The sequence below is a fragment of the Elgaria multicarinata genome, chromosome 4 (genome assembly GCF_023053635.1).
Source record: "Elgaria multicarinata webbii isolate HBS135686 ecotype San Diego chromosome 4, rElgMul1.1.pri, whole genome shotgun sequence".
Taxonomy (NCBI): domain Eukaryota; kingdom Metazoa; phylum Chordata; class Lepidosauria; order Squamata; family Anguidae; genus Elgaria; species Elgaria multicarinata.
Window position 1 is genome coordinate 54,817,135 of NC_086174.1, and position 18,240 is coordinate 54,835,374.

The 18,240-nt window shown below is 42.1% G+C and overlaps 1 protein-coding gene across 1 annotated transcript in view; it reads right to left on the bottom strand.

The window, feature by feature from the left end:
• Positions 1–18,240, bottom strand: part of LOC134397806 (cation channel sperm-associated auxiliary subunit epsilon-like) — a 116,252-nt gene that overhangs the window by 44,739 nt on the left and 53,273 nt on the right. The window contains exons 10-12 of the mRNA XM_063124769.1: positions 15,364–15,835; positions 12,838–13,277; positions 9,940–9,998 (exon numbers count right to left, since the gene is read on the bottom strand). Coding sequence (XP_062980839.1) covers positions 9,940–9,998; positions 12,838–13,277; positions 15,364–15,835 — 971 coding nt within the window. The remainder of the gene's footprint in view (positions 1–9,939; positions 9,999–12,837; positions 13,278–15,363; positions 15,836–18,240) is intronic.

The following is an 18,240-nucleotide window of genomic DNA, read 5'->3' on the forward strand; positions in this document are numbered from 1 at the left end:
CACATGCACGCCCAGACTCAAGGCAGTCCCATCATCCCCTGTTTTTTGGGGAATTTATGAAAATCCAACACCCCATTCACACCCCTTTCGATAGCTCCATCAATTTGCACGTTAGAAATCTCAAACTCGCCACCATGATAGCTTATCCAGGGATGCACATGCACACCAAGACTCAAGGCAGTCCCATCATCCCCTGTTTTTTGGGGAATTTATGAAAATCCAACACCCCATTCACACCCCTTTCGATAGCTCCATCAATTTGCACGTTAGAAATCTCAAACTCGCCACCATGATAGCTTATCCAGGGATACATATGCCGCACGCCGAGACTCAAGGCAGTCCCATCATCCCCTGTTTTTTGGCGGGGCTTCCAAAACTCCAAGTGAGCGCAGGAAGGACTTCTCCCCTCAGTCAAAGCCAGACACACACAATATTCCTGCGAGGCGGGCAGGGGAGGAGGGAGGGAAGGCAGGCAGGCAGCAGACATTTCTGGGGGCATAAGGAAATGAGCCAAGGATAAGCCAGTAATGCATATAAAATGGAATAAATAAATAAATTGTTGTAAACCGCCTAGAGAGCTTCGGCTGGGGGGGGGTATATAAATGTAATAAAATAAATAAAATAAATAAATAAATAAACAAAGGAGTGGTGGAATTAAAAGCAGTAGTGTTGCTGAATAAAAAACAAGAAGAACTTTTTTATAAAGGCTATATCTGTCTTTTACCAGCAATAAGGGGACGTGCCCAGGGGAGGGGGAAGCAGCTGCCAATTTGACTGGTCCTAGTGACCAGTCTTTTAAGAAGCAACGCTGTCAGTTGAACTCATGAAAGCCATTGCTCCACCACGAGAGCTCTGAGGAGTAGAGCTCTCACTTCAACTCATGATAGGCATTGCTCCACCGGGTTACTCTCTTTGGAGGGCTCTGATGGCCCTCCAAGTACAGGAGAGAGTGAGGGCACGTCCACATGGGATGCCCTAGGGGAGCTCATCCCCTTGCACCACATTTTTTCAGTTGTTCCCCAAAGTTAGGGTGGGTAGCACTGCTGTGTGTTTCCTATCTGTTAGTATGATTTCAGGTTGTGTTAGTGCATTTGGTGGAGCTACTGTTTTAAAAAAACACTGGGAAAACTCCGTTCAGAGTAGAAAGAGAAGTTTCCCGTTTTGCCTATCCCCTCCTCCAACTTTGGGATCATGTGATCATGACTGGGAGTTGACTCTGCCCCTCAGCCCTTCGGAAAAGGTATTTTTCCCGCCGATTTTTTAAAAAAATTCTAGCACATGAACCGCAGCACGCAGAGAGCTGAGAGTAGGCTCAAAATGACCCCCATCCACGACTCTCCAAGCACAAGAATTTTCAGAAAGATAGCTTAAAAAACAACACAGTTATCCCCTTTCTTTTCCGCAATGCAATCCTATGGGCGAAATGTTTCAAGATGGCAATCGGATCGGACCGCGGAAACCGGAGCGCTCCGAAAATGGGCGCTTCTCTTCGCCTTGCTTCTAGGGGTCCGCGGTCCGCTTCTACTCTGCCTCTGGGCAAGGCGGAGAAGGCCAATTCGCTCCTGCTTCTACGCTTCTAATCGGAGTGGAGCACATGCCTAGTTTTTTGTGTCTGGTCACTTTAGTATAGCTCCTGCAGCATTAACTCTGATGAAGAGGGAAATGAAGTTTAGTGCAGGCACTAACAAATCTGTTATAAGATCTCCTCCTTCACAGCACACGTGGGAATCGAATTCCCAGGGTTCCTCAAGGAGAGGGAATGGCTGTTAAGCCTGCATAGCTGCAGTGTGCCCCAAAATGGGTTCTAGCAAAGGGGTAACAGAAGTCTGGGTTTTGCAGCTGTCTGGTGTTTCCTAGTATATTATCTTGAGTTTCCAAGTATACTGTCTTTACTTGAGTAGAAACTGATGGAGTTTTAAATACTAATACAGGCTGCTAAGATCCTTAATGTATGCTAAAACTCTGAACTTTCTTGCCAGTTCTTTTACATGTTGCCTGCAAGTAAGATACCCTGGAGCATCTCTGAATCCTACAACTAAACCATTACTGTCATGAAATGCAGTCAGAGTTTGGAAAAAGTGGAAAAGAAGGGCCAGGAATATGACATCACTCTTCCCATGTTACATATTTTGAAATATACATGAAAATACTTGCAGGCTACACGTAAAAGAACTGGCAAGAAAGTTCAGTGAGAGAATGCCAGTGAGTCAGACAGCTTAAGTTAAAAAAACAAAAACAAATAAAAACAGCACAAAAAAAGTACTATATGGGCGCCATGGGGAAGATTTTTTCTATTAAATTAAATAGCACTGCCTCCTTCTCGCTGCCCCCACTCCCTTGCCTCGCTAGTCACTGTCATCGTCTCGCCATGTGCTGCTACTGGTACTGCTGCCACCATGTAGCCTCATCCACACTGCTGCTGCCGCCGCCGCCGCCACCACCTTGCCCTGCATTGTTGCTGCTATGGCCATGGCCACCACCGTACCCATGCTGCTGTTGCAGCTGTGGCCACCGACCTGGCCAGCTAGCCAACCAGCCAGCCAGTGTGCTCTTGGCGTGCACGTGTACATGCCTGCTGCTTCTCCTGGAAGCGTCAAGCCTTGCAAGACTTCTGGGATGAAGTGTCTGAAGTCTCACTCATCCTGGAAGTCTCATGAGGCTTGACACTTCTGGGAGAAGCAGGGAGGGCAACTTCCGGAGCAGTGCATCTTCATAGCGTTGCATCCCGCTGTGTCCCGAGCCAGCAGCTCTACGCAGGGAAGGCGACTTTCAGCAGTGGAACATCTTTGTAGCGCTGTGTCCCACTGTGTCCTGAGCCAGCTCAGGACACAGCGGGATGCAGCACTATAAAGATGTGCCTCTCCATGAAGTTGCCCTCCCTGCTTCTCCCAGAAGTGTCAAACATTGCGATATTTCCGGGATGAGTGACACTTCAGACACTTTGTCCTGGAAGTCTCGCAAGGCTAGACACTTCCAGGAGAAACAGACTTCTGGGAGCAGCAAGTCTTCGTAGTGCTGTGTCCCGCTGTGTCCTGAACCGTCAGTCCGTGGCTTGTGGAAGAGGTGAGGAAGCACAGATATCCTCCCCAGCCACGCAAGCAGGCATGGGGTCATGCATTTTCTGGCCTCTGGAAAGTGCATAGATTGCCCACGCCATTAGTGTGGCTGGAAGGATATCTGCGCATGCGCAGATATTCCCCAGCCAGGATAATAGTAAAGGTGATCTGTGCACTTTCCCAAGGCCCAGAAACGTGTGATCTGCACCCAGCCTTTCCTGAAGGATTTAAATAAATTCAGAATTCCACCTGGAGCTCCCCCCCTGAGGGCATGAAAAATGCAGGTTGCTTACCTGTAACTGTAGTTCTTCGAGTGGTCATCTGTGCAGTCACACATATGGGCTCTGCGCCTGTGTGGAGCTACTGTTGGGAAAACTTCTAAAGCTGAGATTTGGGGCGGGAACCCTCCCCCACTCTCCAGTGCGCATGTCTAGGAGGGTTCCCGCCCGACTCCTCAGTTCTCCTGAGACCCAAGCCTCGTACTGAGGAGCAATTTTTGTTATATAATATAGCACCACACCGAAGAGGGGATGGTGGGTGGGTTGTGTGACTGCACAGATGACCACTCGAAGAACTACAGTTACAGGTAAGCAACCTGCATTTCTTCTTCGTGGTCTCTGTGCATCACACATATGGACGATTAGCAAGCTGACTTACCGGAGGTGGGTAGGTGTCAGTGCAGAATTGATGATAGGACAGCTCTTCCAAATGCACAATCGGCTCTAGATCTCATGTCCAATCTGTAGTGTCGAATAAAAGTCGTAGATTTCGACCATGTGGCAGCGCAACACAGTTCCGGAACTGAAACACCCTTGTCAAATGCAGAGGATGTGGTGACTGCTCTGGTTGAATGTGCTTTAAGAAGCATTGGGGTGTCATGCCTACTAATTAATAGGTCAGAGCTATAGTCTGAACTATCCATGATGATATTCTTTGTTTTGATACAGGAAGTCCTTTTTTAGGACCACCGTAGCAGATGAAAAGACGTTCCGACTGACGGATGGTTTCTGTGTGGGACTTGTAAAACGCGAGAGCTCATCTAACGTCGAGCATGTGTAATGATTTCTCAATGTCTGATGTGGGTGATGGAAAGAAGGCTGGAAGAATGATGTCCTGGTTTACATGAAAGGCGGACACGACCTTTGGAAGAAATTGGCTGTCTGGGCGTAATACTACCTTGTCCCTATGAAATATTAAATAAGGTTCATCTATTCTAAGTGCTGCAAGTTCGCCTACTCTTCTAGCAGTGGTAATTGCGATGAGAAAGACAAGCTTAAGTGTTAGTAGTCTTAAATCAACTGTGGCCAAAGGCTCAAAGGGTTTGGATAACAGTGCATGGAGTACAAGAGATAAGCTCCATGAAGGGACTGGAGATTTAACAGGTGGATGTAAATTATGAAGGCCCTTTAAAAACTTTTGGACCACTGGATGAACGAACACTGAAGATCCGTATAACTTTTCATGGTATGCAGAGATTGCAGCCAGGTAAACTCTTATAGATGAATATTTAAGATTTCTTTGAACTAATTGTAACAAGAACAATAAAATTATAGTTATATTACACCTTAGTGGGTCAGAGTCTTTCATTATGGCAAACTTTGAAAAAGCGTTCCATTTTCTCTTATAAGACAATCTAGTTGATTGTTTCAGAGCTGCGTCTAGAATGATTTGAATCTCGGGTGTGTAAGTATCCTGATTCAGAGTGGCGTTAGCCTCCAGGCTGTCAGGTGTAGTGAGTCGAGGTCTGGATGGTGAACTCGTCCCTGGCTCTGGTAAAGTAGATCTGGTCTCGTTGCCAAGCGAAGGAACTTCCCTTGGGCTCTGTCCAAGAGAGGGGCAAACCAGGGTTGCCTGGGCCACCACAGGGCTAGAAGGATGCAATTGACATTGTCTGTTATGATTTTCGCTAGAATCCTTGTTAATAGAGGGAATGGTAGGAATAGGTAGGTAAAGCCTGTGTTCCATTTGCGAAGGAAGGCATCTCCCATTGACTGATGTCCGATTCCTGCTCTGCTGCAGAACTGGCTGCAAATACTGTTGTGTGTTGTGGCAAAAAGGTCGATAGATGGGCTGCCCCACCTGTCGAATATGTTGTGAATCACGTCTGAGTGAATTTGCCATTCGTGTGCAGTTGCCATGGTTCTGCTGAGTTGGTCTGCAAGCTGGTTGTGTTCTCCCGCAATATGAACTGCAGTAATGGCAATGTGTCATGCATTGCACCATTCCAAGATTTGGATGGTGAGTTGAACCAGAGGTATTGATCTGGTTCCACCTTGCTTGTTTAAATGGAAAACCACTGTGGTGTTGTCCGATGTTATTTGAATGTGCTGGTGGTAAAGTTGTGTCTGAAAAGCCTTGAGTGCCTTTTGGACTGCAAGTAGCTCTAGGATGTTGATATGCTTGTGCTTGTCCTTGTAAGCCCAACGGCCTTGTACTCTTAAGTCCTTGTAATGGGCTCCCCATCCTATCGTGGAAGCATCGGTGGTGATGATGCCTGAAGGTGTAGGTGGCTGGAAGGGGATTCCGAACAGTAAATTCCGGTACGACATCCACCATTGTAGTGATTTTGCTACTTCTGGTGGTACGTGGAGTGTGACCCGTCTTGCGTTTCGTGTAGGGTTGAAGACTCTTGTGAACCACAACTGCATTCTCCACATTTTTAGCCGTGCCAGTTTTACCACCATAGTAGTGGATGCCATTAGTCCTAATATCCTTTGGATGGTGATGGCTCTTTGTTTGCTTCGTGTTCTTATCTTTCTTGCTAGGTCGATGATGGTTCTTGCCCTGTCCAAGGGGAGGAATGCCCTGCATCGAATTGCATCGAGGATCGCTCCTATGAATTTGATGGATATTCTCCGGAATAAGCAAGACTTTTCCTTGTTTATGTAAAGACCTAAGTCTTAAAGTAGGGATTGTATGATACATAGGTTGTTGACTAATGACTGGCGGCAGTCTGCGACTATAAGCCATTCGTCTATGTAGGGGTAGACTTGAATCTTTTGTTGTCTTAGGAAAGCACAGACTACTGCCATGCATTTTGTGAACACGCGTTGTGCCGTGGAAAGACCGAAAGGTAGGACTGTGAATTGGAATGCCTGGTGCCCGATGAGAAACCGAAGCTATTGTTAACTTTGGGCATGAATGTCTATGTGGAAATAGGCATCCTTGAGATCGATCGATGCGAACCACGCGTGTTTTGTTAGTAGTGGCAGTATGCTGGCTAGGGAAATCATCTGAAATTTTTTGGGGGATATGAAGGTGTTTAGATCTCTTAAATCCAAAATTGGGCGCAAGCCGTCGTCCTTCTTTGGCACGGTAAAGTATTGGGAGTAGAAACCCTGATGTAGTTGGGATTTCGGTACCGCAGTAATAGCTCCCTTTGCTAGGAGGGTAAGTACTTCCTGTCTTAAAGGTGTTGAGGGGGCTGTAATTCGAAGGATGCCTGATGGGGGCAGTGTGTCGAATTCTATGCGGCATCCTCGTGCAATTATGGCTAAAACCCATGCGTCTGATGTGATGTGTGTCCATGTCAAAAGGAATTTGGGTAGACGGTTGCCGAATGGGGTGATGTGTTTTGTCGTTTTGACAATATAGTCAAAGACGCTGTCTGCTGTTAAAGTCGCTCTTTCGTTTTTGAAATCGAGGGCGAGAAGAGGGAAATTGTCCCCTATTTGGTCTTAGCTGTTGTGGGAAGCATCCTTGTTGGAATCTTGGACGTTCGTTCTGATAACGTTGGTACTGTGACTGTGGTTGTCAGTACCAACGTCTTTGTTTAAATTGCTGTGTTGGAAAACCTAATCCCATCTTCTTTGCAGTTGTTCTGGCTTTCTGTACCGAATCCATTGCTTCATCTGTTTTTGCGTTGAAAAGTCCCTCGCCATCGAAGGGCAAGTCTTTGATGCGGGTCTTGGCCTCCTGTGACAATCCCATAGATCTGAGCCAGGCATGACGGCATAATGCTACCGCCCCCACCATTACCTTAGCACCACAATCAGCCTGATGCTTCGATGTGTTAATCTGTTGTTTGGCAAGTTTAATTGCTTCGTCTGAAAAAACTCGGGCGAGCTCTCTTTGATCATCGCTAAGATTATTGCAAAGTGATGCGATCTTGTCTAGCAGGAATACTTGATATCTTGCCATGGTGGCCTGATAGTTTGACACTTTCAAACTTAGGGAAGCTGATGAATAAAATCTTCTCCCCATGAGATCCAAGCGTCTGCCCTCCTTGTCAACTGGTGCTGAGTGAATGTGTTGTGAACGGCCCTGAGCAGATTCAACAATAATAGAGTTGGGCTGTGGGTGAGAGAATAAAAATTCTGCGTCTTTCTCAAGTACCCGATACATATTTTCAAGTCGCTTCAATGCGGGTGGCATCGATGCGGGCTGTTTCCAAGATTGTTGGACTGTTTGAAGTAATGTTGGTACGAATGGAATGGCTACCGGTAATGCTGATTCTGTATTTATAACATCAAAAACTGGGTCAACTAGTGCTTGTACTGGTTGGAAAGTTTGTATGCCCAGAGATTGTGCCATCCGTTGGATCTGGTCTGAAAAGTGGGCAAGGTCCTCTGATGGTGAGAGAGGCTCTTGCGATGTCACAATTCCATCTGGTGAGGCAGTGGATGGGGCAGCAGAAGAATATGATGTGGAGTCGGACTGATAATTATCTGTTAATGAGTGAGGAGAGGCTATTTGCATTGCAAGATCTTGTTCAGTGGACTGGCGCGGAGGTGGATCCCTCTGGGAATGCTCCTCTTCGGGCACTACTGGTATAGGAGACGGGTTACATGTGACTTGTGTTGGCTCGGCGTCGTGCCTCGATGTTGAGTACAGTACTGATGGAGGTTGCTGTGGGCAAGCAAAGACATGTTCTTGTGCCTCGTATGGTACATTTGGCGGTATTGATGAATGTCTCGTTGATGGAGGATAACGATAATAATGGTCGTAATCTCGATGTCGTCGTGGATCTTCCCAGTAACGTATGTGGGAGGAGCTGAAAAGTCCGAGCGTCTGTCTCGATCTGACATTGGAGAGCGCGAACGGTGTCGAGGGTAATATGGATAATTGTATGCACGATCTTGTGCTGTTGCGAAATGTAGTGACTCTAGGGATTCTCGTCGGTAGCGATCCCGCTGTTGTGGAGATCTCGGTATGGAGATTATACAAGGACTAGTTTGTCTAATGACTTGGCTTTGAGGCGAATCCCTTATTTCCCCTTCTGAGATAGACTGAGGCGGTATGATGTCATCTCTCGCTGTCAGGGAAAGCGCCATGGTGTCTATCCTCGGTGTCAAGGAGTGAGGTATGGTAGCAGCCCTTGATGTCGAGGAGTGAGGCGTGGTAGCGACCCTCGATGTCGAGGGGGAAGGCATATTGTCGATCCTCGATGTCGAGGGGATCATTGTAGTCAGTGCCGACCGTTCCTCTGATTGGTTGGAACGTCACTGTTGTTGTCCCTGCTGATGGTTGGTTTTCTTTTTCTTTTTCTTGTGAGCGTCTGGGGCTTTTGTTCCCCTGGCCCTTTTCGCTAGCTTTTTCGCTAGTACATTGGTCGTTACTCTCTCAGGAGTAGGAGGTGTCTCTCTCTCAACGCCGGTGAGGTTTACGGCGGAGTACGAGATCTGACCAGCGGAGCCCCTGCTTGCCGCTCCGAATTAGGTGTTGTTGCTACCATAGTAAGTTTGGCGGTTTGGACAGCTTGTAATGCCTGCGTCCACAACTCAGCCTTTAGACGATCGGCTCTATTTTTTCTAGTTTGCCATGAGAAGGCCTGGCAGTTATAGCACGAATCCACTTTGTGGCCCTCTACAAGGCACAAAAGGCAATGGCTGTGTCTGTTCAATGGTGGTAATTTACTACCACATTGCGTGCATTTGTGGAAAAGTGCCTTCAAGGCCATACACAAATAGAATTTTCGTGACCAGCAGCCGCTGTCTTGTGAGGTAGATAGTAGTCTAATTTAAATTTAAAAAAAAAAAAATTTGAGGAAAAAGAAAGGGAAAACTTGGAGATAACTCAGCTGTAAATGCTTGTAATGTTCGCAGTAAAGAACCCGACAAAATAGCCGTGAGGTGGACGAAGGAAAACTGAGGAGTTGGGCGGGAACCCTCCTAGACATGCGCACTGGAGAGTGGGGGAAGGTTCCCACCCCAAATCTCAGCTTTAGAAATTTTCCTGACAGTAGCTCCGCGCAGGCACAGAGCCCATATGTGTGATGCACAGAGACCACGAAGAAGAACACAGAGATTTCCAAGGGGAAACAACCATTTGGTCACCCTAGATTACCCTGTGTACACAGATGTCTTGCACATGTAGGCTTTCCATCTTATCCGTTATGGATGGAGTAGATGCACATAGACAAGAATGTAGAAATGAATTGGCTTCCTCTCTTGAAATTAAAGGGGACAGTCCATGCAGGCAGAGAGACTCTGTGTGCACTTCAAAGCTCCTACAAAATGTAATGTTTGTTTATAGGTTTATTGTAGCATTTTTATTATCTGATATTTTTTGATATGGTAGTCTTTTGGCATTGTATTTATTTATATTTTATTTATTTATTTGTAACATTTCTATACTGTTGATTATAATAGAATGTCTCAGCTGTTCATAGCATATTATTGTACTTGATATTGGTTTTGTATTATATAATGTTAGTCACTTTAGCCTTCTTTTAGAGGGACAAGTGAAGTCCAAATAAATAATGCATATGTTGGGTCAGCTCAACTTTCGATGATTTTAAAAGCAGGTTGCAGTTCAGTGCTAAGAATTGCTGGCTGTGGTAAAAAAAAAAACTCAGAGAACTCCCTGACTGCAAATGTGATATTGACTCTTCAATCACTATATTGTACTACTGAGTTGGTAGTTTAACTATCACAATACTTACACTGCAGATTCATAATCAGTTATTTCTGAGTAATTGTTTTCCTGATAAAATGTGATTGTCTATGAGATACAAATGGACAATAAGAATTAGTAAGCTAGGTAAGATCATCATCCACAAACATTTTGATAAAACCTTTATTTCTTAGGAGAGAGCAACATTAAACACACAACCCCTTAACTTTGCAGATTTAGGGCAGCTAACTGCCTTTATAAGACCAAATTAATAAACAAAATATAAAAATCCCAGAGTTATAAGAACTTTAAAATCATTTGTTCTTACCTTCAGTCTCAAAACGCCTGCCCAAACAAATAGGCCCAGCACTACCACTAATTTAAATTGTTTATTATTAAAATATTTCTATGTTGTCTTTTGAGGCCAAGGCTTCACAAGTCAGTTTACAAGATAACAATTTAAAATGATAAAATATAAAATAGAGCTAACTAAAACAGCAGTATGAGTCATTTTAAATTACAACACTAAAACTTTAAATTACAAAATAAAGATGGGCATCCATTCATTTAAAAGAAAACTGGAACATTTAAGTCCGCTAAAAACAGTCGGGAAAGAAATCACACACACATCCCATTGTAGGATATTCCATAAGGATGGGGTCAAAAGCTCCGTAGAAATGTAACACGTTGAACCTTTTATTTATAAAATGCATGGTCAGTAGGTGAAGTTCACCTTGCATAAAAAGCGTAATTTTTTCTCTTATTCTTGCTATATAATTTTCCCGTCCTTCTTCCTACATCACTTTAATTTTAAGGATTCAAGCAACAGGGTCCAATTGTAGGTATAGGGCTTATTTACATAATGAGTTTACCTCAGATCAATTATCTGTTGATTGAACATAATCTTATTCATAGAAAAACTGTAGTGTTTATAATGAAACAGATCTCGGCTCAGTGTAGGAAAGGCATTACCAATAAGGCAAAGGCCACATTGCACTGCTTAGAAGGTGCAAAACAAAAATATGTGAAGTTGAACTAAACAAGTTCCATACTCAGCCGTTATAGTTACAATCATAGAGGATTCTATTTGTGGTTCCACCCTGTGTCTCCATTCTGCCTGGTTCTAAAGTCTGCAAGATAAACTCAGGGGTTCCGCAAGGCTCGGTGCTTGGCCCGTTGTTGTTTTCTTTATACATGTTGCCCTTGGGTAAGCTTATCCAGTCTCATGGCCTCCAATATCATCTGTATGCCGATGATACACAATTATATCTCTCATCTCCGGAACTTTCTCCTGATGTTCACGATCGTATCTCAGCATGTCTTTCAGATATCTCAGCCTGGCTGCTTCATCGTCGTTTGAAACTTAATATGGCTAAGACTGAATTGCTTGTTTTTCCTCCTAAACCTTCTCCTCACCTCTCATTCTCTCTTACTGTCAATGATGTTACGCTTACTCTGGTCAATGAAGCTCGTAGTCTTGGCTTTATATTTGATTCCTCGCTCTCCTTTAGTCCTCATGTTGAGGCAGTAGCTAAATCCTGTCGCTTTTTCCTGTATAATATTGCCAGGATTCGACCATTTCTGTCTGTCTCTTCTGCCAAGACGCTTGTTCATGCACTGGTTATTTCTCGGTTGGACTACTGCAACCTTCTTCTCTCTGGCCTTCCTTCTTCTCACATCAGTCCGTTGGTTTCTGTCCACCACGCTGCCGCTAAGATTATCTTCTTGGCTCGCCGCTCTGACCATGTTACTCCACTTCTGAAATCTCTCCATTGGCTTCCAATTCACTTCAGAATCCAATCTAAACTTCTCTTGTTGACCTTCAAAGCTTTTCACGGTCTAGCTCCTTCCTATCTCTCCTCTCTCATCTCACACTATTGCCCCACTCGTGCTCTTCGCTCCTCTGGTGCCATGTTTCTCACCTGCCCAAGGGTCTCTACTTCCCTTGCTCGGCTTCGTCCATTCTCTTCTGCTGCCCCTTACGCCTGGAATGCTTTCCCAGAACATCTGAGATCTACAAGTTCAATCTCAGCTTTTAAAGCTCAGCTAAAAACTTTTCTTTTCCCTAAAGCTTTTAAAACTTAATGTTACTCGGACTTTAGACTGTTAGTTATACTGTTAGTTTTTCCCTACCCTGTGCCTGTTTACCCTACCCAGTGCCTGTTTGCATTCTCTCCCCCTCCTTATTGCTTTACTATGACTTTATTAGAATGTAAGCCTATGTGGCAGGGTCTTGCTATTTACTGTTTTACTCTGTACAGCACCATGTACATTGATGGTGCTATATAAATAAATAAATAAATAAATAATAATAATAATAATAATAATGGCATAACAGAGCCTTCTTTTCATATAATTATAATGAGGCTTCTTTATAATGTGGCATATCTTTTCTAAACAGATGGTCAGATTAAAAGGTAGTGCATGACCAGCAAAGCAACCTTCGAAGGAAGGCTGTATATTTCTCCTCTTGCAGCTTGCAACCTCCAAAGACATCTGTCCTCAGCAGGCAGAAGAGAGAGATTGGAGAGCTCGAGCTGGAGGATTCAAGGAGGTGGGGATTGAATATTTCTCTGACCGTCCAAACAACATGTTAAGCCGTGGGGGTTAAGCATTTTGAGCTAAACATTATGGCTTAGTGGGTTGTGTGAACCATTCCTAACCATTGTGGCTACATAATCACAGTTTAAACACTCATTAACCATTTACTGCAAAAGGGTTAGCAGCCTAACTATGGCTTAGCATGTTGTCTGAACCATTTGAAATGTTCTGCCAGTGAATCAGTAAGAGGTTCACCCATACCTTTAGAGCTTATAGGGAGAATTCCAGGGGAAAGGGCTCACATGGAAGCACTGTACTAGTCTATGCCCAGTCAGGCATACTCAGTAAAGTCCAGAACAAAAACTTGAGGTAAAATATAATTATATTATATGCAGAAACGACTCACCTGATTCTTAGTGCAGATTCCACGAGCTATTTCATAATATTGATGTGTTTTTTTGGCCAGCAAATCTGGACTATGGACTTCAGTCTCTATAGATAAGCCCAGATTTTCCAAAAAGACTATCTGAGCCCAAAAGGTCAACTTTTCTCCCATGTCTAGATAATAAATATTTAGGTCCAAACTGTGTTTGAATGATATGTATGGACAAACTTCTTGTAATCCCAGGGTAGCACTAAAGATTTCCAATTTCAATGGATAGATCTGGCGTTTGATATTTCTACCATCAATTGTGAGCAAATACACATCACCAGCAGGATTATAGTAAAAAACAAATTTTGTACTTGCACTTTCCCATGCAACAAGCTTTACAGCATCGATCATTTCAAATTTTAAGAAAAACAAAACATTGTTTTTCAGCTTTATTATGGTGTTCCCACTGTAGTCTGCAAAAAGAAGAAGAATCTACCATCACTTTCTGGCTTTTTTTCTAGGTGATTAAAAACTATTACTTATCAAATTTCACCTTTTTGAGGCTGCAGTCTTAATCACACTGATAAGGAAGTAAGCCCCACTGAACCCATTGGAATAAACTCCTGTGTAAACATGTACAGTTGTAGATCTTTCTTTGCTTCTTACCTCTAAGCATGAGTATTTCTTTATTTATTATATTTGTATCCTATCTTTCCTTCAAGGAGCTCATTTTGGCATATGTAATTCCAGTGGAGACTGGTGGCTCTGATTTTGGTGAGGCTGTGAATTCATTGTGGGTTTCAGTCAAACTTTAAAGGAGCTATACAAGGTGCTGGATCTATTTTGGGGATAGATTTCAGCACTTTGGATTGCTCCTCTAGAGTTCTGGCTGGTTCAGACAGAAACCCAGAATGCATTCACAGCCCCACCAAAATTGGAGGCACCGGCCTACACTGCATAATTCGATTTTATCCTCACAATAACCTTGAGAGGTAGATTATGATGTAACTTGTCCAGGTCACTCAATAATCTTCATGACTGATTTAACCTAGGTTTCTTCAGTCCTGTCTAGCCCTCTAAGCAGTTGAGCACATTGCCTCTCAACACAAAGTTCTCTAGTTACTGTATTAGGTTACATTACCAGAGAGTTAGCTCAGCTGGTATTTTAGGGCTGTGCTGACCCACAAAATGTTAATGCCTGAAGTGGAGGCTAGATGGTGCCCCCGCCCCCAACTAGAGCTAAAACTTTAAAAAAATATTGCTTTACCATTCAGACACAGATTTCCATTCTTCATCCCAACCAACCCCACTCCTCAGTTCCACCTGAATGAAGCTGGTAGAAATGGTTGCAAAGAGCAGGAGAGACCCTGGAGGAGGATGAAGGAGTGAGCAATCATGAGCGCATAATAAAAGCATTGCACAGAAAGGGTCAGACTTGCAAGGGCTCTCCCATTCTCCTCAGAGGTGGGGGTGGGGAGAGAGAAGATAAACTGTTACGGTCCAGAATATGTGGCAGGCAACTCCACTGGAGGAACCTGTATAAAAGAACAGCAAAGGCGGAAGGTGAACAGATCAGTTGAAGTGCCAAGGAGCAGGTGCCAGCAGGTCCTGAAACATCATGCCATAGGGCAGTGATCATCGGTATTTTTCAGGCAGGAGCCATTTTGGCACTGATATCAGGGCCAGTTGGCAACTCTTCCCGGGCTGTAAGGGTCTCTCCTCTCCCCCTCGTCCACCCACCAGTTAAGTGGCAAAATGGTTCACTGGACTTGGTTGACGGGTTTTTGGGCCTCCATCCCATCCACCCTCCTTGTCATCCAAGCAAGGTTTCATCAGTCAGTCACAAGACAGGTAAATTTCGACAGGCTCACATTGTCCTTAGATTGGAATGGATCTTTTTTTCTTCACTGAGGCAGTGATCTGCTCTAGCCAGGGGATAGGGAGCAGATGTGAAAGGGCTCCTCCGTTCTCTTTATGGCAGGAATACTATGGGAAATAAATTATTTATGTATACTGATTGCGATGTCTGTTTTTTGTTGTTCTCGTCCTTCAAATTATACTAAGAATAATTTGCTACTGATTTAAAAAAAACTTATTTACTAATCTTATAATTAACATAAATGACTTGACTGTTTAAATATTAAGAATGAATTTTTGATTAATTTACTATGTTTTGTGTTATGATTGGTGAATTAATTCATTATATTAAGAAGAAACTATTGAGGAATATATCGTGTTAATTCATTTTTTAAATATCTATAATCTATGCTAGTAATGTAAACTGGCATGACGGGTTTCCCCAGGAAATCCGTCGCACCAGCTTATGCTATTGGTATACCGCTAGAGTTCACTTACACTAGCGATATGACAACAGTGTAAGCAAAGTGACAGTAAATCCCTAAGTGGAAGAAATAAGCAAGAAATCTACTTTTCTTGCTTATGAATAGAGATGTTCAATGTATGTATGTACGTATATATGTATGTATATATATGATCATCTATAATTTGCTCCAATTTACATTTTATCTAACATTTCTACTAAAACATGATATACTTAACCAATAATAATCTGATGAATAGTGGAACCTTCATCGAATGCTGAAAACATCCTGTTTGTACCAGATACTTGAAGAAATCCATACATTTTATTTTGTTTATACGTATAAAAAATCTTGTCATCATTCCACAGCACCATGGATGTTGTTGCTGAAGGTATGACTTCCATATGCACAGCACCATTTGTAGATGAAGAAAGGGAAAAGTCTCTCAAGGTCCATTCAGATGTGCCCTCATTAAATGCGGCCAAGTATAATGTCTCATCGGCCATGCATCCAGTGCACTCCAGTAACACTGCAATTGTAGTAGTAAGAGAGTCATAGCAAGCATTAATTATTAATAGACTAGGAGTTCTTCGTAATCTCAGCTCTTCCTTTAATAGCATTGTATCTATCAATGTATGATAGTCGTCATTTTGATAACTTAAGAAGACTTCATCTTCTGTCCATATAATTACTTCACTTAATGTCCTGTCCTGTAAGAAAACAAAATTCTATAAATACATTTTTTCAAACTGTACAAAATACTAATACATCTCCATATTTACCATAACATATTCATTAAAAAAACAAGAATAAAAAGCCAGTGTCATGAATGGAAGCCTCACTGAACTCAGTGTTATTGTACAGGATTGCACTTTTAATCATTTAATACTAAACAGTGCATACCAAGCAATATCAAAAATACTAATGCAAACAAATGCATACATAATCAAATGCATACTCTTACATAAGTTAAGAATTCTATGATAACCTTCCTTTCTTAGCAGAGACTGAGAGTGTCCTGTATAAATTCAGTGATCCACTAGAAGAGCAACAATTGCATGTAAGTGCAACCCCATTTTATTCATTGTTTTCCATGCATTCACACACATGGGAGTTTTGCTAACTTCACATCCAGAGATGGGTCCAAAAATTGTTCGTCAAATTAAGATTTCAATATGGATTGCCAAAACCAGCAGCATTTTTTCTAATATGAAGTACATAATATTTTATGAAAGTATGATCAGTAATTCGAGTTGTTATCTGTCAGGTTCCTCAGGCAAGCAAACATTCTGGCAAACTGACACGGGACATACAAAACAATGAGACTTTTTTATTGGACGAAATCCCATGGCAAAGCTTAACGGTTACATACTTCAGAAATCATATAGCAGATGGTCAGTAGCCATAGGCTCCAAGGAATTCCGGAACAGTCAAAAGCTAATCACTACTACCGTGGGTGAGATCCCCATCAACGTAACCATTGCCATTTCCACAGTTCTGAACATAAGAAAAGGGCCAATCCAAACAAGGGTTCCAAACCCAGATGAGGGAGGGGAATGATTCCTGAAATAATGCCTCAGGAATCATAAAGGGGGCAAATTCATATATATATATAATACTGCAATACAATACATACATCAATACAATTAAAAAAAACAATACTGCATAATACATAAATTGTTATATATCATTTGATAACATATATTCTAACTTATTCTATTAACATAATCATACTTAACATAAACGTGCACCCCCCACCATGGGATCTTATTCCTGTTTCCAAAATCTCATTGTTTCTTCTGGAGGTGCTTTCCCACTCCCCTTAAATAAGACAAATTCTAGGAACTGTTTCCATATTTCCTCAAAATCATTTGTTTTTATCATTCCTCGTCTAACTTTTACATTACATGTTAATTTATCATTAATAGCAATATCCCATATTTCTTTATACCAATCTTCTATATGATAATCCCCTTGAACCTTCCAATTCCTAGATATCATTAACCTTGCTGCAGTTAACAAATTCGTTATCAATTCTTTTGCCTCTTTGCTACAATTTAATTCTCCATATAATGATAACAATGCCATTATAGGTGTCTCTTCAATCTCCATTCCTAAAATTTATTTTATCTCATTAAATACCATTTTCCACAATTTTTGTACAAATTCACATTCCCACCACATATGTAAATACGTTCTTTTTTTTTTGACAACCTCTCCAGCAATTTGCAGAGTTCAACTTATTTATTTTATTTAATCTCACCAGGGTTAGATATCACCTCCATATAATCTTATAATAATTTTCTTTTATCCTCACAGACATACTTCTCAACTCTCTTTGTTTCCATATTCCTTCCCAGCTCTGTTGCCCTATTTGTTCCTTCAAGTCAGTTTCCCAAACCATCTTCCCAATACTTTCTGTCTCCCCCTTTTCAACTAATATTCTATATATTTCACTTGTTAACCCTTTCATTAATTTATTTTCCCCTTTCTCAATTTCTTTTTTAAAGATCAGCTCCTCAAATTTCGTAGTCACTCTACACTCTCCATTATCCTTTAACCAATTCTTCGTCCATTGTTCTAATTGAAAATAATTTAACCATGTTAAATTTCTCTCTTTTAATCTCTCCATTAATTCTTCTCGAGTTCTCATCTTTCCTAGCCAATCTTTTAATTTCATTACTTTCCTCTCTATTAAACTTTCCCCCAACTTATCTTTTAAGTTTCCCGGAAAATTCCGCAACATTATCACTGGTGATATTGGGGAGATACTTGGAAGTAGATCCTTTTTGCATATTCGCCATATTTCTCAATGATTTTTTAAAAGGGGGTTCTCTATTTCTTCCCATTTCTTTGTATATTCTCTAAAAAATATATTTTCTAGTTTCCAATCCGTATCTTCTCTCTTTCTGTCTTCCAGCCAACTTAAATATCCTAATCCTATCATACTTTCGACCACATCTCTCAACGTATTAGCTACATAATATAATTTTAAGATTGGGAGTCCTAGCCCTCCTTTTTTTTGTGTTACATACCAACTTTTTAAATTTATTCTCGCTTTCCTATCACCATTACAAAAATTATTTAATATACTTTGCCAACTTTTTAATTCTTT